This window comes from Polyodon spathula, chromosome 2, assembly GCF_017654505.1.
Source record: "Polyodon spathula isolate WHYD16114869_AA chromosome 2, ASM1765450v1, whole genome shotgun sequence".
NCBI lineage: Eukaryota > Metazoa > Chordata > Actinopteri > Acipenseriformes > Polyodontidae > Polyodon > Polyodon spathula.
In genome coordinates, this window is record NC_054535.1 from 80856172 (window position 1) to 80882884 (window position 26713).

The 26713-nt window shown below is 36.5% G+C and overlaps 1 protein-coding gene across 5 annotated transcripts in view; it reads left to right on the top strand.

Annotated features, from left to right (window-relative positions):
- LOC121301941 (adenomatous polyposis coli protein-like) overlaps positions 1-26713 on the top strand; it is a 58236-nt gene that overhangs the window by 13425 nt on the left and 18098 nt on the right. For 3 of the 5 annotated variants that reach the window (XM_041231684.1, XM_041231675.1, XM_041231701.1), the window contains 3 exons: positions 9091-9243; positions 23219-23303; positions 24909-25110. In XM_041231684.1, coding sequence (XP_041087618.1) covers positions 9109-9243; positions 23219-23303; positions 24909-25110 — 422 coding nt within the window. In that variant the 5' untranslated portion in view covers positions 9091-9108. Of the gene's footprint in view, positions 1-848; positions 912-9090; positions 9244-23218; positions 23304-24908; positions 25111-26713 lie in introns of those variants that run through there. The other 2 variants (XM_041231692.1, XM_041231709.1) reach the window with 2 other exon arrangements.

Here is a 26713-nt window from a genome sequence, read left to right on the forward strand (position 1 = left end):
AAATGTACATTATTTTTCAGTTTTTGGTAACCTAAACTTTTTTTTTTTTTAACCTCTGGCAGTTTACTGCTTACCTTTGTACCATTTCAGGTTATTCACTTGACTTGATCTGCTTAAATTTCAATAAAAACTGGAAAAATGGGGGTGTTCTAAAACTTTTGACCGGTAATGTATGTATTTATTAATTTTATTATTATGGTTCTTGCTGCCCTGACACATCTGGCCCTGGGCTTTATTAGGAGGTATGCACAATATGGGTCTAATTTGATAGATATAGCCTGCTTTTTCCCTTTTTTTCTGCCACCTACAAATATGCCACCTGCATATTTTTTTCTGCCACCTGCAGTGATATCACAAATATCCCTGGTTTGTATTTTTTTTTTTTTTTAATATAATCAGTTTCCAGAGTCTTTTTAAAAATGTGTTAATAAAATAGACAAGCTTTTATTATGTGAAATTCAACTGTTTAAGAAGCAGTTTGACCAATATAAAAGCAGATTAAGGGGCCTTTGTGATTGGTAGGTGATTTCAGTGCTTATTACAGCAGCCATGTGTTTCAGACTTCTTTTTTTTGGTTTTTATTTATTTATTTTTTTACTCTCTTGTTCAGCTGTCACTTCCGAGGCCTGGTGACAGCTGGCATGACCTTTGGGTTGCTCGGACCTATTGGCCTCATGCCAGTTATCTGCCGGAGCAAGCGGCTTATACCACTTCCAGACGGGTATTTAATTGACTACGGGAAGCAGCTGTGTAATCCGCTGGAAGCAGGCCAAATCACCCAGTACTGTAGCAGATTGACTGCCAGCTGATTGGCCCATTGGGGGGACATGTGACTTGAATGGCTGTATTTGCTTGTGCTTTAACACAGGGAAAGGAGATGGAATGGAGGTTGACAGTGGTACAGAAATGGGGTAGGTTTTTTTTTTTCACTTGGCGTTTTGATTTGTTTTTTTTTTTATATGAGGATTTGAATGATTTTTAATTGCAGACTGTTAAGAAATAAGGTTGTTTAGAATATTTTGCAGGCTAAGCCTTTTCTTTTTGTGTACGCTGGATCTAAAAAGAGGAGGGAGGGTTCCATGTATCTCCTCTTTTATCTAGTAGCAGGGAAGGCAGAATAGACATGCTTTGTGCTTTTGGAAAAATTAACTGCTGTAGACACTGGATATGAAACAAAATGTGTTTAAGGTAACCTGCATAGTACTAAAATGTACACTTCCTTGGTTTTGGTTTCTGTAATGTAAAGGCTGGAACAAACCAGATTCATATAGGTTTTTATGCTTTCACAGTGGAATCTGTGAAGAATGTGACAAGCCTTTGTAAAAACATAAAAATCTTGGAAATAATAATGGAAGATATATATATATATATTGGTTGACTGCCAAATGTATCTAATTGAACAGTTGCATGCCGTGTCTTTTGTGGTGTCCCTCGTTTGCAGTTGACTGCAGTTTTTTGGTGTCAGAACTGCAGAGCAACGAGCCAGTGTGCTGCATTGCTGGCTACTGAAATTGATTTAAAAATGGGTTTGATGGTACAAGATGGAATCCTCTTACCAGGAGGAGAACATTGCCGATTTAAAAATATTGTTTGCAGGGTTTGCAAATTGGGAAAGAGAACAGTTTAAAAAGGAATGGGCGTAGTGTTTTTTTTTTTTTTTTTTCTAATTATTAACATGACAATAGCTGAGCTCCAATGTGCACTTAAACTGAATGCTGAGGGAAATCTTAATAAATAATGTATGAAGCAGTCAGACCCCCCCAACCCTTTGTTGGCAGCAGTGTTGACTGTGTTAATTAGGCCATATAATAAGAGAGCTCATTGCTTTGTACAAAAAAATAACTGAATTGTATCTAGAGTCTTATAACCATGTGTTCAAACCTTTTTTTCTCAGATTTTGATGTATTTGTCTGGTTGCTGTTGCAGTTGTATTTCAATGTATGTATGTACACACACACACACACACACATTCATTCAGTGTTGATTTAAAATTATTAAATTAATACAGGACACTTGTTGTCTTAATCAGTTTTCATTTCTATCTATCTATCTATCTATATATATATATATATATCTATCTATATATCTATCTATATATATATCTATATATCTATATATATATATATATATATATATATATATATATATATATATATATATATATATATATATATATATATATATATATATATATATATATATAATAATAATTTTATTTATTTCCCCGGGCTTATATTTAAAACACCTTTTATAATTTTTGCTCCTTAAATTGCTTGCAATAATATAAAAAAAAAAAAAATAGGCAGCTATATTTTTGGCTAGTACTGTCTATTCTGTAATCACTGAAATGAAGAACAAATTTGCAGTGATTTTAATCTTTTGATCCAGCAACCTTTGACATAGTATAAGGCGGTTAACTGTACATGAAACAAACCATTATTTGATAAGAATGGCCAGTTCCTGGGTACCTTTGTCCCTTCGCTCTGTCGGTATACTGTACTTCAAACCCAACCCAGTTTGAATCTGCCCCTCCCCCCTCAAGATCAGTGTTTTGTAGTGCTGAGTTAGAGAGTTTTTTATTTAAATACATACATCGTCTGGTTCTGCTATGTAAAGCTGTACAAAAACATGGATTGTCAAAAAATGTTTCCCCAAAATGTTTTGTTTTTCTTCCCCTTGTATTAAATACAATGCATGTTTTATGTAGTGCATGACACTTTGGTTTTACTTGTTTTGCAACCAGTGAGGTGGAAACTCTTCCTATTAATTTAAAAATAAAGCCTAGGTCCATGCAGTGACATAAATGAGTCATAAGTGGCCTCTACTGTTCTTGAATGATCAATTAGATAAGGACATTGGCTTTAATACAGTAGTCTGTTTCAGTCCGGTTTAAAACAATGCTCTTCATTTATACATTACAGTAAATGTATGACTCTTCAGTCTGTTTACAGTGGCTTTGTCTGTTTCTAAACTTGATTCGGAGGCATCTGGTGACTAACAAAGGCAGCTTCAGTTTATTACCATTATTATTTCTTGACATATCCTAATATAGACATAGTACCCCCACATTCTCTCAAGATCAAAATGTGAATTAATCCCCATAAAATGTTTCTTTTAATGAATAAGACGTATTGTGTTCAACCTTCCTAAGATCTGTTTCCACAAAGAATCTTGTCTGGGTCCATTTTATTATTATACATTATTCATTTTTCTTTTTTTTGATATTCACTAGCCTACTAATAAAAAACTCAGCCAGTAGATGCTGTAGAACGATAAAGTAATGTTCTATGTGCTTTTAACCTTGTGCCCCAGCTGAAGTTTCAATAAACATAAAAAAAAATGAATAACCCTGTGCACTGGAATATTTAATCAGGGCATCACATCCTGAAAATAGTCCAGTTTAGAATTGGCAATACATTGTTGCTGGCATGCAGTTGTGATGCCTACAGTACATTCTTACAGTACATCTACATTTCATATACTTGCCATGTAACAATCCTAACATGTACTGATTTGGGGTGACCTGCTGTTGTAACTGAAGGACAGTAGCTAAACTTTAGGTGAATAACCAGCAGCAGTGTTTGTGCCTTATTTCTTTTGTCACAAGTATGATAAATTGGCCACGAAAAGCCAGTGTTTGGTAGTGAAAACTGCAGACCAACTACCCCTCTGGGCATTAGGTATCTTTTTTTTTTTATAGAGGCTGTCATTGGTGCAGACATGCTTTAATGGTGTCACCTCATGACCCTCACTGTGCCCTAGGGGCAGAGATCTTCTGGCAAGTCAATATGTTGGATGTTACTTTACGTTGCGCAAAAGTTAATTGTCTAGTTCAGTGGTTCTCAAACTTTTTTGTTCATGGACAACCTGATTTTTTTATTTTTTTATTTTTTAAATCTCAGCGGACCACACAATAAACAGTATAGCTAACTGAAAAATAAGCACATAAAAAAAGACAAAAAGAAAAAGAAAACACTAATATTAAGAATAACTGTAGACTTACCTTTCTTTGTTTTAATGCAATGGCCTGTGTCTCTGAGCAAAGTTATTTTTAAATTGGAGTTCCAAAGAATGGTTCTGGTTTACTTTTCATAACAAATTTACAGAGGTAAAAAAAAAAAAAAAAGGATTATATGCTTCAATGCGTAATGTCTCCCAAATGTTTAATATGAACACATTGTTTTCCCATCAATGTAAATAAAAACATAATTTGGTATAATTGAATTAAATGCTATTAGTAATAAATTTATCATGGTTATAGCACCAGAATTTAAGTAGTGTATTCTGTAAATGTTTTGTCTAATAGTTAAAGTACAACGCTTATGGGGCTGTCAGGGCTTGTTTTCAAAAGATATCGGCACAGAAATCATATAGAAACCAATGGAATACCTTGTGTGTGTGTGTGTGTGTGTGTGTGTGTGTGTGTGTGTGTATATATATATATATATATATATATATATATATATATATATATATATATATATATATATATATATATATAAATGCATGCATACATACTTGCATGCATACATGCATACAATGCTCTTTAGTGCTTTCGTCACTCACTTCCTTAGAGATGGTGTATATCTGGTTCCAAACAATATAGCGCTTTCAATATTTTTGCCGCTCACAAAGTCTAAAACCTACAATTCTGAAGTAAGTTTCCCGCTAAATTGACTCTCAGTCTTTATTGTTTTGATATACAATGATTTAAAAAACAATTTTTAAACAAGAATACTAGTACTAGATAATATTAATGAAAATGATGTGAATAGCTGACATTGATTTATTATTCTGCAGTACAGTTTAACAGTTTCACTTTGTTGTTCTCTGTATGGACACATTACCTCAGAATATTTTAAATAAATGTTCAGTGTTTTTGTTTAAATAAGCAAAAGCCTTTTTTATGCAAAAGTTGAAATGTGTTTTTATTTAAAGGTGTAGTGTCCCATAAAGTGGTTACCGTTTAAGCTCATGTTGAAAGTAGTCCTTGGAAACTGGGTTAGGACAGGTATTTTAGTTGCCCCTGAACGAAAGCAATATTAACGTGATTTGAGTGGAAAGCCTTTGTTAAATTGATATTTCTTATCGCAAAGCAGATTTACAATAGTTTATTGCGAAGAAGAGGCCTGGATAATAGATAAATTAGTTAGATAAATTAGTTAGTAACAAGCTTAACTGTGTCTGAATGATTAAAGTTACCATAAAATCTGGAATGGCTCAAATTGCTATGAAATGGGCATGTTATTTTCATCCTTGAATTGTTCAGTGTTTTACAGATATGGCTGGCAGATGACAACGGTGTTCGGACTACATTTTTGTTTCCTGTTTCTGAATGGTGTTGTAGTCTGCTGCAAAACACTAAACCATGCTGTTTACTAGCTATAGTTTAATTTATATTAAAAAACGACCTCTGACTATATACAATTTTACACGTTTTAAAACGCACCAGTTATTTTTGCTATAGACTCCCCTGTTTGTTTGGAACCACCTAGCAACGATAACTGTGGATGTGACGTCGCAATAAGAAGCACATAGAGAGAGAATACATGCATGTCTGTCTCCAGTCACATGACTGAACGCGGTGAACCCATTGGTTGCTGACTGAGACTTGCGAGTGAATGTAACCCACTGCCGGATGCGAGTGAATCGCATTGCAAAATATTAACCATGTTTAAACTTTGCGATCGATCGGCCGATGCTGTAAAATCTCATTGCAAAGCATAATGCGCTGCCTGATGCAACTGAAGAATCGTGTTGCTATTGATCGCATCAGGCAGTGTGTCCAGGGCTTGTGTGCAAGCATTTAAAAGTGCCAGTAATGTATTTTTGTAATGCGTGGATAGTAAGCTTTGTCTTTGCCTCCTTGTCTGTATACAATAGAACCCCAGAGTTACGAACACCAAACTTACGAACTGACTGGTCTACTGTACCCCCACTTTCAACGGGAAGTATGCAATCACTCAATCATGTGTGCAGTGCAGCCTGATAGGCGCTGTTATATAAGCGGTGTGCTGGCCATGGAGGAGGTTTATGTAACCTTTCCACAGTCTACCTGAAGGAAGTCGGTGGACCACAGATTGAGAGCCACTGGTCTAGTTAATATTGCACTTGGAACTTATTTTTCTTGGAGGGTAATTGTTGTCTATTTATGTGCATGCTATTTTATCCATACAGCAACATTTAAATCAGATTAATAATGAAAAGATTGTGTATTCCAGTATACTGTGTTTATTTTTGGCTTTATTGGTATGTTGATTTCTTATAGCTGGTTTAGGAACTATGATTCCAACCAGATTATTATCTGTTGGGTCTGACCTTTTACAGTAATTAATTATTGGAACTCAAATAGTGTTATACTAATTTTTCTGTCATCTGTATGCTGTTCTAGTGACCTACAGTGAGGTAGTTACATTACAGTAATTGTTAAACTTGTTTGACACTTTAATTGGTGCAAGATTCACCTCTTGTGCTTAATACCACACAATCCTCTCAGTAACAGCAATCAGAAAATACATTCAGTTTAGGTTGTTTTTCAATATCTTTTTTCTCTATATGGTGTTCTTGCATATATTTTAAAAAAACCCTAGGGGAAGCATTTCTGAATGGGGGCTCAGCTGCCTTCTAGACCAGTTGTGGAATTTTAGTTAACCACTAGCTCAGTGGTTAACTAAAATATGTTATCATTGTGCATCCAAGCATGCAGGGACCAGTATCTGCAGTTGTGTGATTCATCAGAAACACCCTGCCTGAAATGCGATTTTATGAGTGGCTGCTCATTTCAGTAGTTAATTTGAACTGTACATTAATTTATTTTGAGGTACAGGTAATGGGTTTATTGATGAGAATACCGCTGATGCAGAAAAATAACACACTCAGTGTGCGGGGAGCCTTGATACAACATGGTGTCCAGAGGACATTTTAAGGTTAGTCTATTGCAGGGGTCTCCAATCCTGGTCCTGGAGGGCTGCTGTCCCTCCTGGCTTTTGTTCCAACTGTACCCTAAATTACTTTAGAAGCTTAATTAGTTCAATTAAAATCAGGAGGGACACCAGTCCTGGAGACCCCTGGTCTATTGGATTTTCTGATATGCACAGCTTTTACTACTGTTGCTGTACATTTGAACATAGCTTTTAAAAATGTATGTTAAATATAGTAGTGCAACCAAGTCTCACAACTTGATATGCTTCATTTTGGTTTGCATATATTCAACAGAGAAGCTACATCTTTGCAACCCTTTCATCAGTACAGTAAAACATACACCTGCATGAAAAGCAACAGACTACCCTAAAATAGAACCAGTTACAGTTTGACCACCTTGAATGTTAGAAAATGTTAGGGTATGCAGGCTGAGTGCTTGCGAATGCCTGCAGTGCTAGTAGCACCAGTACCTTTCATCAACAAATCATACTGAGGGTTGTCACAGTCTATCAGGATAGTCATGTCATAACTTTTGATTTATGCTAACATATTAAAATTAAATTCATATGAAGTGTCTACATCAGGGCTTACCAACCCTGGTCCCGGGTACCCCATGAGTCTTCTGGTTTTCATTCCAACTGAACCTTTAATTAAGCTAATAATTTGGTAATTAGAACTTTTTAATTGTTTTTCAGCTCATAAAAAGTTATAGCTTTCAAGTTAGCAATGTAACATTTTATAAGTAACTTGATCTCTAACTTTTTAGGAGCTGAGAACGATTAAAAAGGTCTAGTTAAGCAAGATTATTAGTTCAGTTAAGGGGTTAGTTAAGTAATTGAGACCTCAGTTTGAATGAAAAGCAAGAAGAGTCATGGGGTCCCCAGGACCAGGCTTGGGAAGCCCTGGGCTACATGCAGAAAAGTGTGCGATAAGCTCCCCAAAATGCCTGCTGGCATAATGCTGAAATTGCCATTGCTTTTTCTGGTGCAAAAAAACCTTGATGTCAATTTTGGTTTGGGATAATCATAACTGTTGAATCCCGGTGGTGGCACTGGAACAGTTTTTAAAGTGGGGATGCTAAAATCCATTGAACGAAACTGTTACCCCTGTATATGATGGAAGCCATGCAAAGCCAAGGGGTGCTTTCGCACCCCTAGTTCCAGCACCCCTGCATCCCTTATTACAATAAAACTAAAATAATACAGATAACTACTGGGGAAAAGGGTAAATCTTTAGCATTCAGTACCGATTATGGACACCTAGAATATTTCTGTAGGATTGGGGAAAGGAGTTCAATATCCAGATAGACATGTACATTGAATCTTTCTGTATTAAATAGATGTTGGCGGAAATGGAATACATTTTCTGATAATATACTGCAAGGGATGACAGTCACATTGAGCCAAACATTCACTTGATGATTCTTTATCCAAATCAATTTTCTGAAACATTTGGCAATCATCGTGAGTGTTAGAGCTGACAACACTGACTCATTTATAAGGCTGATCCAGGAGTCTGGATTAGGATGCAAGTGGGAAGACGCCTTGGCGTTCGGCATTTATGTAATTAATCACCCTGGCGAAATATATTACTAATGCCTTGGGGTTGTGTGGTTAATTAAAATTGTGATGCTTCTGGCGCAAGTAACTCTCCAACTCCCTGACACCTAATTTTGAATAAAACTCATTCACCTGTATATAGACGAACATTTGTCTGTTTTGGAAGGTAATTTGAAAAAAAAATAGAAGAATATTTGAATAGGTTAATGTGTATTGAAAGATTATTTGAATAAATATTTGTCCCAGCACCCTGGTTATTAATTTCTACAGTACATTATTACTTGTTTATGTATGCAAGCTGTCTTTGTGCACTGTTCAGTGAAGTCATTTATTACTTTAGTGATCGGTGTAGTTAGGTTGAAAGCATTTACTTAAATACTTAAGAACTACTTGAGATAATATTGGTCAGGAGTTACACATGCTTTTAATTATGATACATAAAGGGGCTAGACGCAAAATTTAACTCCTGAGATCTGTAGCAGACACAAGACTTTTTTTCCATAAGAATTTGATTAATTTTATCTGTACATCTAATATAAATACATCTAATGTACAATGTTTGTATCTAGAGAATCTAACTGAAATTACAATGCTGTTTTCTCTTGATTAGGTCAAGAAGTAGTCCAGGATGGCTGCAGCTTCTTATGACCAGCTGCTAAAGCAAGTGGAGGCACTTAAAATGGAAAACTCGAATCTTCGTCAAGATCTTGAGGACAACTCAAATCACCTGACCAAACTCGAGAGAGAGGCATCAAACATGAAGGTAGACTTACACAAAATATAATGTAATGCTGTTAAAACATTGAATTTCAGAAGGTTTTGCTGGTTTATAAATAACCTTAATGGAGCCATAAAATAAGTTATGATGCTGTATTTTCAACATCACATTTTATTTGCAAGTGCCGCAGAGCTTTAAAATGATTTGTTCCTTGTGGTATAACTGTAAGAAACCTAACGAAAAAGCATGCATGGTTAAACAACTATGTATTAATATTTTATAGAATATTTTACTTAACAGAAGTTACTGTACTGTTGACTTATTTAATCCTGATACTGCAATACCTTAAAGATTGACTCCCTTTGTTTTATTTAAAAAGAATAAATGCATTGGATCCACTATCACATTTAGTGCAGAGATTTAGTTTAAAAGAAAGTAACTAGTTTAAATGCCATGACATCTTATCAAAATTCCCCAAACCTGAACAGTAGCATATTAAAGGTAGAATTATGTGAAACAAGTGTGTTTTTTTTTTTTTCATGGCAGCAAAACGGGGCTAGTGAGGGGCTGCACAAATATTTATAAAAAAAAAAAAAAAAAAAAAAAAAAAACACTTGACCAGACTTTTTTCAGAACTGCTGTAGTTTAACCAACAAAGGAAATAATTAGATTACCCACTGTCTTGGCTTTTGGTAAGAGTGGCTTGCTGTAATTATGCTGTAGTACAGGCGTGTCCACTCCTGGTCCTAGATGGCCAATGTCCCTCCTGGTTTTCATTCCAACTGTACTCTAAATTACTTAATGGACCCCGGCCTTCCAGGACCAGGATTGGGCACCCCTGCTGTAGGAGATTCTTCTGGACAATAAATGTTTCGTAAGTGAAATTTATGGTGGCTGTTAGATATTCTTACGTCAAAAGGTTCTTTATCAAGTAAAGATTGAATCTGGATGATCAACAGGAATGATATATCATGGACTTCTTCAGCAGCACATTTAATCAGAAAGCCTTATATTGCAGACCTATCATTTATGAATAAATTGATGCCTGTGACAGACAAGTTTTGTTTTTTAAGTAATACTGCCATGACTGGTCCCCGAGTGGCTCACCTGGTAAAGCATGGGCATGTGGTAGGTATGTCAGTTAAGCCTCCGAATAGCAATCGATTAATTGGGCTCACACAATATAATTGTTCGAAAAAATATTGATAATTGTACTTGCATTGACTTGCGTGGTCATCAATCAGGTAACTCAGGTGGCATGCAGTCCAGTTTGAAAAAAGCATAGTAAAACTTTATTCCCAGGTTTAATAGTAAATTTTGAAACCCCAAAGAAGCGCTATCAATATACATTCAGTGTTCTTCAATGTGCACAGTTTACTTGTTGTTTGCCAGGAATACAAGCCCGTTGACTGGCTCTGGATCCAAGGCGGCACAGTTTTTATATGCAGTGTTTCCAGCTGTTGAAAAGAGCGAACAGATGTACAGTACCTGGCATAATCAGGTATTTTGTGGCCAGTTGAGCAAGATGTTGATATTTCAAGCTTGATTTTTTTTTTTCCCTAGTTAAGTGGATTGCTAGGGGCAGTATCTCCTTGATATAACACCACCTATCCTGGATCATTGCTTCAAGGTTTTCTGTTTCTTGCCTAGCTCCTGTGTTAACAGACCTGTCAACTCTCCCTTATTTGCCGGGACTATCCCATTTTTTGTACACGTCTTCTGGACGACTCCCGGGACAGACCTAAAAAAACAAATACTGATCCATATATCAAGCTTATTGGACCACAACATATCCTTACATAATCCTACGCAATGTTGGAAAACAACATACTTTCTGTAAACTGTGCAGGATTGATTTTAACAGTGACATGTGGGAGCAAGAATGATGTGTGGTAAGCATGAGATCACAAAAGCCCCCAGCACCGCTCAGAAAACCAGCGCTTCAATAACATCTGTTGCCAAAGGAAAAATGGAGACCAAGAAAGTTGCATATGCAGAGACCTTTGCATGTCGTGACTTGTTCAGCAAATCTGTAGTAGACATGTTCTCAGACTCAAATATTGCAAATTATTCTGCAGGAAAGTCTAAAAGTCACACACATAATGAAAGATAAGCGTTTCTATTACAATTTCAGCATTAACATTGCTTTAGAAATTCAGATTGATTGATAACATGTTTATATACAGCAATAGTGTGTTTATTTAAAATAGAAGATAGTTAACAATTAAATGTTACTGACAGTGGTATTGTTGATCCACAACATGTGCAGTGTAATGAATCATGTTGCAGTACCATATTGTTGTGTATTTTGGATTTTTTAAATCTATATATTTTTTATGATGGATTTATTGAATTGAGCTATTTTTCATGTTACAAAGTAGGAGCCATAGCTCGACCTTTGACAAGGTCAATGTGAAGTACCAAACTCAGCCTTTAGGTTTGTTGTGTGATGATAGTTTACTGTATTGGCTGCTGCCAGATCAGCCACCTACAACTACAGTACAATAAGAATCACTGGGAGAATTTGATTGTGAAGCATGTCATGGTGTTTTTTCTGTGTTGATATTTTTCCTTTTTTAAATTTAGGTCACTAAGATTTCACAAAAGCGACCTTATTTTGAATACTCAATGTTAACAGGTATGTGTGTACCTGTCCCCAGACAGGTCACACATTGCAGTTAGAGCAGTTTTCCCACAAACTTTTCCATAACTGCTACCAAGTGCCTCTGAGAATCCAGTGTCCTTTCCAAACCACAGAATGATATTATTAGTAACATGATTGTTTCTTTTCGTTGTTGCACTGCAAACTTGGATCGCTGTAAGTTTAGTTCTTCATTTCCTTCACGACTGGAATTTTGGTGGGTACTACATTTTTAGCCTGGCTTAAAAGGATATGAATACTAAATGGGTTGTAGTGTATCACTGATATTTTCAACACTTTTTCAACAATTTATCCTATTTATCCCAACTTTTGCTTGACTTGCAGAAGACACTAATTCCTGGGTTTAAATGAGGAAATTGGTTCGGTTGTGTGAATGGAGGGCGCCCACTGAATCTTCAGTTCTCTGGAGCTGCGTTGCTGCAGTGAGGGAACATGATTGAACGTTTTTTGAATGCTGAAATGATCCTTATTGCAATCCTTTACTTTTCATCTGTTTGTAGGTCATCAGTATATATTTTGTTTATTGCACTGTTTAAAAAGACAATCAAAAACATGTTGCCTACTGTACACAGTTTAAATTTAAATCAGTGAATTTTAAACAAACAGCTTCTTTGTAAACTTGTGCATAGATTTGTGTGACAGAGAGCGAATGAATCAGAGTCAACAATCTCCCTCTCGACCTGTGAGGGCACAGTACAATAGGAACAGTGTGCCCTGGATTGGATGGGTTGACAATTCATTCCAGGGTCAGTCAGAAGTCGGCCATCCAAAAAGGGGGAGATGCCACAATACTAGAAGTCTGCACCTTACTGTTGTAGGTTATGTGTCAGTCATGGATTGGAGGAGACATGATTGCACTCGCTACCAAAGGGGCGGGACTGAATGGATATCAGGATATGTGGCAAAGCAATCTGTTCCTTTGTTACGGTTATTGAAAATACCTGTCAAAAACATACTGTGATTTAAACTGTGAGAGTTTTTGTCGGTCTATTAATAATTGTATTTGTCACTGTTAGACGGCTAAACTATCCGGGAGCTGTCGCTAATCAGCCAGCACCACCCCCGGAACACACTGCACTACTGTTACTGCATAATTCGCCACTTACGCAAGGAGCACTCACTGCTGGGATTCTTGACCGTGTGTGTTATAATTATTTCAGGACTGAACCCTGTGGTTTTACTGACATTTCACATTGCTTTGTAGAGTCAGTATTATTATTTAAAAGCAAATAATAAAGCTTCATTTTTCACATTTGAACTGTTGCTGGATTGTTGTTACTGAGCACTGCGTCACCTCTACACCTGTGCACTAAAAACCACTTTGCCACAACTTTGTTTATGGAAAGGCTGCATGTTGTATATATTTTAGAAGTAGTCTTGTTCTTGAAACCTGTATATGACAGGAATTGTTAAATTGGACTATTTCCTCAGCATTCTTATTATTTCACACCTGTTTATCTTCAATGGGTCAGATGTGCTTTTAGTTTTATTGTTATTTTTGTAATAAGTACTAGACATTCAACACACTGTTTTACATATCTTATATAGTGTATTAGAACGTAACATATCATCGAACCAATTGAAAAAGAACAATCAGGCACCAGTCAATATAACCATGTATTTAGGTTTAGGAAATATTATACTAAAACTGGACACCCTACAAAAGCAGGAAACTAACCTTAATGACTTTTTAAATTAGTAGGTGTGGTTTTTTGTGTGAATTTGAAACAGAACAATTCCTGATGTGGGATTTTCTCCTGAGATATTGAAAATGGATAGAAAGTATTAACTGTGGATTCAGAGCGCATCAGGGACAACCTTGTCTGAGTGAAAATAATAAACTGGGTATTTCTGTGTATCATGTGCTTTGAGGATAGCGAGATTTGTCCCACACAATTCTGGGATTATCCTGTTCTGTAAATTACAACAAGGCGATGCTGGTCAGTAATTGTATGTGCTGTGCTTTAGTTCAGCCTTTAATCTTTTTCCTGCTTTAGAATTTAAATATCAAATATCAATTCTGAAGCTTATAACAGCATGTAACAGTTTTTCAACAGCCATTTTGTGTCTTGATAATAGTGTAGGATTTCCAGACTGACTTGTTAAGGACATGTCTAAAATACTCTTAGTAGGAGGATAATGAAAATGTGGCTCTTTGACGTGACAACATTGTATTAAGCTGTCGAGCAGATATTTTAAAGGATAGTCTTTTCAGCAGTTGTGTTCTCTCTTGCTGCACTCTCCTCACAGTGCATCAGAATTGGAGAAAACAACTACATACAATACCTCAAAGCTCCCTTTTTCAATTGACAGTTACATTTCAATATCTAGTGGATCACATTGAAAAAAATAAAATAAATTATGCTGTATTTAGTGCAGCTGCTACAACAAAAGGTTGTGCAGACTTGACTACAGTTGTTACGGCAACCGATGGGTAATAGGGAAAGCACACTGCATTGAGAGGAGCTGCTTCACAGGCCTGAATTTGTCAGACAAGGCGTTGCCTAAGTGGAGGCTTTTGTTATCAGAGCTGGAGAACTGATGCAGAAAAGCTTGAGGGATCAAAATAAATGCTGTCCCAAAATCTCATGGCATTTAATTGAATGATTTATTTGTAGTTGCAAAAAAAAAAAAAAAAAAAAGAACCACTAACGATTTTAAGTGTATATTTGTAAAATAGACCTTGACTTAAATATTCTTAGCAAAGGAGGTGATGTCTGTCATGGTCTCACGTATCTTAGTTTTCCTGTATTATATTGTGCCCAAATCCCTACACTCGCATACATCTGTAGGTTATTAACAGATGGTTTAGTTTTTGTGCAAAATGCTTCTGTTCAGGCACAATGTGTTGACTCATCAACAGTACCGGAAATTATCTAAAAGTAACTTGTAGTTCCAAAGATGAAAAATATAACGTAATCTGGTGGCTTTGTGTCATGTTGCAAAGTGTACTTTATCATTCACTGACTTTAAAATAGACCCTTTTAAAATCACAACATTGCATTCATGTTTCAATCTGCTATAAAAATAAATAAATAGTGAAATAAGTGAATGAATAAAGAAAGTCTTGTGGCATCCTTTTGTTAGTGAGTAACTTCCATGTGTTTTGGTTTTTAAGCATTCTATTTATTTATGAAGTGTTGGAAATTACTACTGTTTAATGTCTGCTGCAGCTGTCTAATTAGGGGGGCTCTCCCAGAAGAATCACAGAATGATTTGTCAGTGCTGCATTTCCTTTTACAACATACATGCTTCCCAAACAAGCTCTCAAGCCCACCCCCCCAATAGCAATCCGTCTTCCACGTTGAAAAAGACACTTCAGACTTGGAGTATTATCAATCAATCAAAAATCAATCTGTGAATTATTGGTAGGCCAGTTGCTCCTCTGTGATCTATAGTGAAGCCTTTTGAAAATATACAGACAAAAATTAGGCAGTACTGTTCATCCACTTTCTGAATGCATGCAGTGCCTTTACTGTTTTATGCAGTACATTTAATTTTGTAAAGCATTATAAGGAAGCTTAATAGCAACATAAACTGGTGTTGTAGCCCCCCTTCTAGGACAGGACTTTGGAGTAAATTGGGCTAAAATTATATCAAATTACATTTTTTTTTTTATTGCCTGTAAATAGTTGCAATAAGACTACAATAAATGTTTCGTTGTTTCTTTTGCAGTGAAGTGTCTTTCACGCTTCCATTTTTACCTTTAGTTCAGAATATGTAGTGGCCTCTTTAATTGGTTATTTTGGAAAGCTACATCAGACTGATGTCATGTAACATTTCGTTTCCAATGGCCTTGAAATTACAAGGAAAAACTGAATGCCAGCCAAATGCTCTCCTCAAATCACTTAGTGCCGTGAAAGTCATTGCAATGATTCAGGCGATTTTATGAAGACAGTTCCTTGGCTACCAGATCGAGCAATCCATCCTAGCATTGTAATGTCCTGCTAGAGGAGTCGACCGTGTACGCCCATCTCGGGAAGCAGGGTCAAATCATGGTGTCTTGTAGCAACCATTAAAGCCAAGTTTTTTCCCCCTCCAACACCCTTTGTCTAGGGCCAAACTTGATTCAGCTGCAGTAGTTATTGATTGCTGGTTATTAGTCATGCTGGAAGAAAGACAATGTTGTACACCGGAGGCTATTTGTATTCCGCTGAATATTACTAATGACGATTGCAAATATACTAAGGTGCATTTTTTTTTGCCTTCTATGCAGACATTTTCTTGTATCCAACATTTTCTTGTGATGCCTAGGTTCTTAATCCTAGTGCTATGCTGGGATATTCCACAATTTTGTTGTATTTAATAGTACGCACGTAGATAAATTGTACGGCTTTTACATGAAGCATAAAATAATATTATTATAGGTTAGGTTACCTGTATCTGCAGTCAACAGTTTATCATGACACATTATGATACAGGTATATTTGCGTTTGCTGGCGACAGTAGTTTATTTAACAAGTGATAGGCACAGTTTAAAGATATCCAGATACTGAACCCTTTTTTGGTCTTAATATGTGTATTTGTTTAGCAAATGTTTAGGCTGGCTTTGGTCAGACTGGTAAGCAGTGCACAGGATTAAAGCACTCTCTTTTCCCTTTTAAGCTGCAGTATTTGTAAACCAGATTTACTTTTAACATCTTAAATGTACTGTATAATTACACCACTGCATATCCAGGCTGCTTTGGTATGACCTTGATGGATCGCAGTGTAGGGCAGATTACTGTCGAGAGGGTGGTAGTGTGTGGGACTGGAAAGAGGAGAAGCTATTTCCATTATCCAGTTATATCGGTGTTGTTGGTTATGTTCTAATTAAATGCATTTGTTGCTGGTTTGCACATACATGTGCAACCGTGTTAATTCCTTTGGCTGTTCTTTAGCATGTGCGTCGCAGCAGTTTTTAGGGGTTCTCACAAGGTCAGGGGCATATTTGTAGACAAATTGGTAATTGTATTTTATTTGATTTATTTATTCTTTTTTATTATTGGCATAAACTGTCAACTACAGGCTGTAGTACAGAAAACCTTATTCTTAAAACACTGTTACCCACTGTAGCTAGGGTACAATCACTCTTATAAAATATGTCCTAAATTCTTTATATTCTATATCTGGACATTATGCTTTTGAAAGTTAGAGAAACATAAGTGTTAAGGAGGGAGGCTTATGTGGAGACAAATTACAGTTGAAGCTTTGTAATCAACGTTATTAAACCACATGCAGCATTTCCTTATGTTTGACCAAGTTCTGGTGCTGTATGACAGAGATAATCTCCTGCATTTATGTAAAATAATTTAAGCAAAATGTATGTTAATTAGATAGCTCAAAATGCAGTAGTTTTAAATGCTTTTTGGCTGTGTTTTCCTCTTTCTGCCAAGAACTGTGTGTCTCTGTCTGTGATAACAGCATACACAATATTGGCTGCGTCTGTTTCGTAAGAGTCTCCGACAGGCTTAAGCCATTTCATCATTATTATTAAGATTTTTATATATACAGTGTGTACTGTACTCTGGAATGTTAAACCAAGTTCAGGGAGGTTAATCAAAGTGCACATAAGGCTTAACTATTCGTCATACTGTAGCTACTGAAAAAATACGGGAATCTTGCTAGTGTGCATAATTGCGGCAGACCTGTTAACCCAATCAAGGAATGGATTGAATAGGTCTTACAGATCCTGCCATCCCTATTCAAAATGTTACATCCCATTAACACAATGAAGCAGGTCACCTTTTGACTCCCAAGATGGCAGGTCTGATTGGCCAGTTTTTACCTTTTAATTATGTAAGTCAATATATTTCTGCTTAACTGGTTCCTTTCCACTCCCTCTAGTGGCTAAACATTTTAATAAAATAAAGCCCAGCTGCAAAACTTATCCTTACTAAGTTTGTGGACAAGAATTAATACCCCAAAATGCAATGTACAGCCTTCATAAAGCACACAATCTGTACTGTACAGCTATGACAAAAAGTTTTGCATCACCCTAAAACAAAGGTGCACAACCATTTCTAAAGAGTAATCAGATTTTAACCCTTAGCTGCAATATATGGGCATATACATACAGGTAATTTCCCTTAGAATTACTGTTAATTTTATTTCGTACTGCACAATACACATCACAAACAAAATATACAAAACAAATACAAAATATGACTATTGTAGTGTTACCATAAACACACATTGCACGGTAACATTAAGCAAATTAAATTTCTTCTTGCTGAAGCAGTTTTTATTTTAGCCAACGAGTTGTTCAGTTGTAGCAGCCAGCAATGTAGCAAAAGTCACAGGGCAGTGACGTCACTTCCCTAGCAACAAGCCTCCTATGTTGGGAATTGGTTCTTTCAATGCAGCGGGTTTGTGCATTTGAGAAAGGAGAGGAAGACTCGTAAAATTAGTTGGAGGCAAGCTGGTGAGAAGCAATTACCCTCCGCAGTACGAATTAAAATGGTGTGCTACTTTTTATGCCAAAAAATTGGAAAAGGCAAGTCAACAAAGTTTAAAAAGACAAATATTTAAGGTATATTCATAAGTGAAATGGAATTTATACACTGCCGCTGGTTACGTGTCCCTGCCCTAAAGAATTAACTCATTTTGCTTCATGTGTCGAATAAAACCGGCTGAATAATGTTACGTTAACATATTGAATTACATACTGCTCTTTCCATATACTTAACAAAAATCTGACAAATTGAAAAAAATTGAATGGTATTGTAGTGGTAAACTCCTGTTTAGTGTTTTGCCAAAAGTTTTAAGTACTGTATCTAGATGTACAATAGATATTCATATTGTATATCCTCTTAAGAAGTTTTTCTGAGTTGGTATGTAGTTGGTATGGGTATTCCTTATCTGGTTCTAATCATAATCTAAGTTATGGTGATTTACTTTTGATGAAATGAAAGCTACTGGTGCAGTGTATCTTCAGAACAGCTTGCCCAAATTTGATGAAACCTTTTCACTTTGAGTGTAGGTCAGGGCAGCGTAAAGGGTCCATCTTGAGAACCTTGGTTTTGAAACCCATCACTACAGTTCTTGGCCTTGCAATATGGGCTTCCACGTTTTACCGATATGTGTACAAAAACTACTGTATAGTGAACACTACGCTCTACACGCACACGTTAAACACTGAACTGACTGTTTATATCACCTAACAACTTTGACCCTTGTGCTGGAGTGTGAACACACACGTCCTCAGTTTTTATGTGGTTTCTGAAGTAAGGGTTTTTTTCTGATAATCTGGTGAAAATGGGCACTGTTTTAAGGCTGTCCGGTTACAATAAAGGGTTCAAGCAGAGATGCAGAGGTCATCTTGCCGTGAGTGAGAGCTGGAGTGCCCAAGGGGATATCAGGGCAGTGTCATATTAGTTTAATGGAAAGCAGCTGCAACCCCATTGTCTCTTCCTCGCATTAGGCAGATTTTTACTGACTTGGGTGGGATGACAAGCAGTTTCATGCAAACAGATTGTGTCGGACACCATTTGAGAATCACGTTTGTGCCTTCTGTTGGGGGGTGCTTTGTGCTATTTTTTGTTTTTAAAACACCAAAATGTCTGGTATCTCTGTCATTTAATATCGGAATACACATTACCTAAAATCTGAGAATGATGACTTTTCTGATGAACATGGGTTTTTGTGATTGCAAAAGCTTCATTATGGTAGGAATGATGATGTTGCTCAATGTTGCTGGATTGAAAATTTAGAAGCTGCAATTTTATTTTCATTTGTTTATTAAAATATTTAGTTTGGAATTAGATTATGAAATAATGGGACGATAAAATACTGTACATTGAGAAATTTTCCGTGTCACTTGTTTATCCCTCATTACAAAATAATTTTCTGTTTTGGTAGAATTGTACGACTATGCTGTATTGGGTATTAATGTATTTTATTTTTGTTACAGTGCGTTTTTTGTCGTCCAATCAAGTTAGTGACGTCAGATAGGTGGGACCTTACTCTGTCAGTATTTCCATTGTTATGCACTGTAATGCAGATTTCCATGTACTGTAGGCTAACTGAAGTGTGTGTTGCTTTTTTTGTCTTAATCTGTGAGCTTTATTAAAATGGATGTGTGTTTGGGCGGATGTAGGATTCGGTTCACCGGGCCGAACCCGAATCCTGGATTCGGTGCATCCCTAGTTTGTAGTGTCTATGAAGGTTCATGTAATGTAATGCACTGTACTGTACTGTAGAATACCATCTCCTACTGAGCAGGCCCTTCGGAGATAACATTTACATTTACTGAAGTAGCAGTCGTCTGTTACAGGGGTGAGCAATTTATTTCACTTTAGCACTAAAACTCTCTGACATCTATACAAAGCCTTTGAACTATTAGTGGATAAAAGTAGGTAATGTATCAAGCTTTGATGCCTTTTGTGTGTGTGGGTTCAGTAAGAAGGAACTGAAACACACCATGGTCTCCAAGTAATTGGATTTCTTTTAAAAGAACGAACTCTGGGTGATTTCATCACTGAATCTGAAAAAAGAAATTGGAAAGAGGAATTACAGATTAAAGAGCAGGGTAACCTGTGGGAAAATGTAGTAGAAGTCAGAGCCACATCAAACATTGCTCCGAGCATATTGCAAACCATAACCTTTTTGTGAAGATGTCAAGACAGAAGGTCTGAATTCACAAATCCTTCCAACAGTGCTGCAGTTTGATCTATTCACACAAAGTTGTGACCATTGAAAATACTTTATGATTTTGATTGACTGTACTTGTTCACTGTGTTAATGGAGGGATACAACCAGATTATTAGCAGTAATGTATTGCATTACAGCTGTCCTCAGAGACCAAAAATATGAAATAAGCAATACATTAGGTGGAAGAAGTGTGCAACAATCTACCCATTCATTTGGGTTTCATTTTCTATTTATTTTGGAAATGGGAGTGCTACTTTTGTTAAATCTGAGGGGGAGAAAATCTTCTGCTATCCCTGTGTCTTTTTCAAAAAAAAAATATTAAAAGAAAACATTAAAATAATTCCTGAACTCTGTCTTGGAGGCACTGTAGGTATTGATCAACATCACACACAAAAATAACTTTAAAGAGATAGATTTAGCGCATTTTGAATATCTTCTGAGACTGCAGGAGATCAAATGCAAAAACACAAGATTGAAGAATTAGCAGTACATGTGTAGGATTCATAGCTCTGATTGTGATTCTATCAGTTGGGGGAACAATTTGATGTATCAAAGCTTTTTTTTTTGCTCTCACCTAAAGGCAAAACCTTCTTTCTGTTTCTGGGGCACTACCTTTAACACTTCTGGAGTATTTATTTCCTTTGAATGTTTAACTTAAGTCTTAAGTAATTTGAATATATTTCTTAGAACTTTTGGCCTCTCCAAATTCAATATTCTTTTCATCTTTGAATGTGAAGTCTAATCAGAATAGTTTCTGGGACATGAACTGTGTAGCAGAAGATTTTTTAATTTTTACATCAATAGATTGAGGTCTGTTTATTATCTAAACAGTGGCAGATCTTAACCACTTGACAACCACTGAATTATGAAGCATATATAGCAAATTGTACCGATTCCTTGGAGTGTCAGGATATGGAGCATTATATCTGCTGCAGATTTTTACAAAACTAACTCTCACATCAGGTGTTTTTTATTCTTATTTTATTAGAGTTACTGTATGACGTTTCATATTCACCCCATAACAGAAACTGGTAGATACTGCCTCCTCTGATACAGTAACACTCAATGGCTGATCATGGTTATCATACACAACTGCCTTAAGCTTCATGATTAGTAAACAGTGGCTGGATTGAATGACCTGGTTCTATTGGTGGTATATTACTGTACGTTCTGTGATGTTACTGAATGTGTTTATCCATATTCCCCTTCCCAGAGTCTTCCATTAGGCAAATTACAATCTTTTGGTATATGGATAGTATATTACAGTATGTACTGTTGACTTGTTGAGCTTTACCAATTCAGTTTGCATTACATTATGCACCAGTAGATCCTTGTTTGTCAACTGTCAATGATAATTCAGTGCCAGTCTGCGGGGGAAGAACTTTTTTTGTTTATAGCACAAGCATGGAAGCTCAGACAAGGGCAGACTAGAAATGTATTTCAGTTTTGTAACAGTAATGCAATGTGAAAGAGTCTGTCATTCCTTGGGTGCCACTGTGTATCCCGACCTTTGCAGTATCCCAGCCTCTCTTAATAAGGGTATATTTTCCATTTCAGCGTACTTTACTGCAAGTGGAGCAGTCATAAGTTATTGCTGTGTTCACCTTGTAGCAAGTTGAAGCATTAAATGAAAATGGAATATAGTCAATAAGAGAATGCATATCTGAAAAGGTTAGTAAGGCTGTTATGATTTATCAGCCAGAAGCGAGGCTCTTTTTTTCTTCCACTTATTTAATGCTGGCTGTTTAGCAGAAAGCCTGGTGTAGTCTGCTTTTACTAAGGTGACTGGTGAAAATGCCATTTAATCCCATTTTATTAATTAGACAGTTGGATGGCACTTTTGTTGATAGTTTATTGCTCTATGCCTCCATGCTGCAATGTTGGGCTTTTCTGTATCATCCAGAAAACAGTCACAACAATTCTCAATATGGCACCGGAACATGAATGCAGTTTCTACTGTATAGTAACAGTGCACCGAGTTATTGTCTTAATGTTTGATACACAGCAGTTTTAATTGTTTTAATTTAGCCTACTTTATGTTTAATTAGCTGTTTCCCTGAGTTGTTTGATTGTTTTACCTCTGGCCGTATAATACAAACAATGCATTTTGTCAATGCAGTGAGACAGATTCACAATTATCGTCCAACTCGTTCTGTCAGTGTTCTATGAGCAGGTGGTCCGTAGTAATGAACCATTTCAGTGCACATTGTTTCAACCTCTGGACATACTGATGATGCAGGTTCTAACCCCCCATATATCCATTTTCACATATCCACTTTACAAACCATGTGGTCTGATATGACATTGCCCTTGGTTATGCCCTGGGTTGCTTTATTTTTGTTCACAAGCATTGATGCATCATGAAATTAGAGTGCATCACCCTCTGGGCAAACACTCATGGGATGTCATCCAAGAGAGGAATGTATTCAGAGATTTCATTGAAGATATTAATAAGGATGCCAGCTGATAAGCTTTTGTTAGTCGGTCTGCAGAATAAATGGTTCTTGTGGGTTAGTGCCAATACTTATATGTGTAATGCAGCCACAGAGCTGGGATTCCTTTCAGAGCGGGAGAACAAAGGGGAGCTGTGCTGGCCATTAGCAGTGGGGCTGGTGTACAGTAGCTGTGTGAAATAGGGCTGTAGAGCAGCATGCAGCTCTGTCTCCTTATACAGCAAGATACAGAATGGTCATAGGGATACTGATTGTGCTCCATTCCCTGCTTCAGGAGGTGCTTAAAGAGTTACAAGGAAGCATTGAAGAAGAGTCCATGGGGTCTTCTGGGCAAATTGACCTGTTGGAGCGGCTGAAAGGTAGGGCTTTGAGCTCGTGTTTTTAACCTTTATTTTAGAGATTCTTAACTAATGTCATTATCGGGGAAAGGCATTTTCTTGCTCCATCGGGTTTAATCCAGCTGTATCCCCAGTTTGATGCAAAACTACAGTATGTTGCCAGTGTCTGATTTTATTGTTTCTGTACATTTCAAACTATATGGAATACATAGTTCAGGACATGCAGTAAGCAAGAAGACTATTTTGTATTATACAGGATGGGTTAATATATTGTTGATGAGTTTGAGTTTAAATCTCACATTTAGTATCTATTTGTCTCGGGTTGAAAGGATACGTTAGCATTTTCACATACAAACCTACACATTTTTTTGGTGCACTGTGTTCTGTATCTTCCTATTGTACACACATTATCATCTTGCAGCTTTGGTAATGGTTAACGTTAACCCCTATTTGAGTTAAATTATATTTCAGATTGTACTACTTTTATTTTCTTTTTTCAAACAGCAAAACATAAATGGCTATTATGGGCTTGACTGAAGTACAGTAACATAGATGTATGCAAATATTGCCAAAGCTATGAGGAATGTAGTGTAGTGAATCTAATACAGGTGGAACTCTGGAGAGAAAAACAAGGTTTCTTACAGTTATTCCCCCCCCCCCACAAAAAAAAAAGTTATCCTTGTGGATGCTGATATTAGGATTTTAATGGAAGGATATTGCAGCAATTACTTTTAAATATGAAGTTTATAATGAAGCAGCGTCATTTCTACCTTATGAAATTCTGAAATCCGATATCAATTCAGTTTATAATGAGTAAAAACATAATCTACTATTCTACGACTATGCTTACATCTCTGTGTTACTTTTTTGTATCAATTCTTCATTTGGGTTTTAAAGTATATTATCTTTTATGTTTTACTAGCTATGTATGTATGTATGTATTTTTTTTTTTTTTATGTTTTGATTATGGAAATCAATACATTTATTAAGGCAATTTCACAAGTGGTTTGAACCAGAGTTTTGTTTCTTTGTTGTAAAAAGGCAGGAAATTGTTTTCTTCTCTGTTTATCACTTAACCAGGGTTGGGTTCAATTCCTGTTTTTCAATTTCAATTTCCAATTCCTTGGAAGGATATTTTAGCGACCATAGTAATGGTCTTGATTGTTCAACTGCTTTAATTCGAAGCCAGTTTAATTAATTAACAGTGACTGCAATTGAATTTTGTTACCACTGTGAGAAGCTCCTTTTAACAGCATACTGCTCATTGCATTTTTGATCAATAATATGTTGGAATTGATTAAAAGGGAATGGGAATTGGAAACTGATTTTATAAAGGAATTGGACATGGAAAACAGGAATTGGCCTCAGCTGTGCACTTAACATAAAGTACCCTAGTCTTGTTTGATCATGAGTATGCTAAAGGGTCTGTGAATCCAGATGATTATTCTACTCATTCTTGAGTGGTGAAGTATCTACCAGCCGTTGGTTTTACCTGGTGCTGCTGTGTGAAGTTTAACCACGTTTTCTGATATTGTTTTGATTTATCAAGATTCAAATCTACAGGTTTTATCCCTGTTCAACATTAGTAAAGGAAGATACATTGGTAAATTATCCATTTCTCTTCAGAGATGAACTTGGATCCCACTAATTTCCCTGGGGTCAAACTGAGGCCAAAGGTTTCATTACGCTCATACGGCAGTCGAGAGGGCTCGGTATCGGGGCGGTCAGGAGAAAGCAGCCCTGTACCCATGGGCTCCCATCCACGAAGGGGATTGGTCAATGGCAGTCGGGAAAGCACTGGGTATCTGGAGGAGTTAGAGAAAGAAAGGTAAGCTTTATATTTTTCACCATCCTATGTTCAGCTCTCTTCATTGATCTCCATATTGACCACTACTCAAGCTATGAGGCGGTTAGGGACTCTACCACCAATGCTTACTCAAGCTGAGGTGTAGGTTTGAGCTTAGGGGTTGCTATGCAGTGAAAAAAGCCATCCACTGGGGGTCCACTCCTAAATCACATGCAACCTGGTATTTAGCTGTATTTGATAGTTTTCAGTTTTTCCCACTATATAATCTCCTTCATGTGTATCTGTTTGTGGGGCTAATTTTTCTGCTGTTTCCTTGTGGAAGTACACTGAATTCAGAGCCCAGCATGCCAGGTAGTTTTAAATCAAAATTATAATAACACAGTTAAAAAATAATCATAATTTTGGTTCTAGTATTTATATTTAAATCAGTGATTTAATAGGTGGAATGTTGTAATCTTAAAAAGCTTTTTGTCTGTTCCCTAATTAACCTCTTCAGATTCTTTATTAAAATAACATGTTGGTATGAGTTTCGCAGTGAATTTTTTTCAATATTTAATCCAATATAAATGGTTGCCTATTCAGCAGACACAGATTTAATGTAAATTGGCTGTACACAAGAGGAGCGTTTGATGCTCTGCAACGTCAGAGTGGTCTGTTTCCTCTGCGGCACTGTGTTTATGGTGGGTAATTGATTCTACCGCTGTATCTAAGGTAATGTCATCATTGCCTGATCAGTATTCAGTGCAGCTAGAGTGAAGTGTCTGGAATATAGTGAATAGGTTCCTTTTAATAAATATATCCAAGATTAGGAGTCAAGTAGATGGATAAATGTACAACCGAGACCAGCCACACTATTCCACAGTTTGAAGGAAATTGCCCTTCTGTTTGTCTCCATTTCTATATGGCTTTTTATTTATAGAATGTCTCTGAAGTATATACAGATTTGTGTAAGTGTAGAAGATTTCACTAGCATTGTGTCAAGGAATACATTTCCATGATTGAAGCTTGCACATCCTCATGTTATGAGTTAGCGGTAAAAGGGCCTGAGGTTTGCATGATAGCAGAGCTGCTGATTTACTGTGTACTGCAGTGTTGCGGTCATGCCCCTTCACCTACTTGAGTCCCACTTACAGTAGCTGTAAGAGCAGAACCCCACTAGAAATAAGGAGGCCCATATCCCAGGGCATTAGTTTGTAATTATTAAAGGATCAAAGAGAATACATAGGTAATACTGTCTTTTTTTTTTTTTTTAACGTTTACAAATACATGAAAAACAAAAACGTGAAATATATACTTTAAAAAGCTACATAAATGTCTCTGTACTGGCTCCTACAAAATCAGATTAAACGGTGCAGTAATAACTGCTTCATTAAACACATTTTGCAGCTGTGCAGGACCTTTGTTTTTTGCTGCAGTCTTCTTTCTTCACCCCCTCAGCCCCCAGGAAAAAAAAAAAAAAAAAAATTCTGTGCTCGACACTTATAGCAGACAGCTGTACACGTGGATTGCCTGAAGCACTAGAATGAAGGTTGTTCCTCTGCTGTTGAGAATCATTCATGTGTATGCAAACGACATTTGTTCCAGTCATGTCATCCTGAATAGGCACGTGCCACTCTCCCTTATC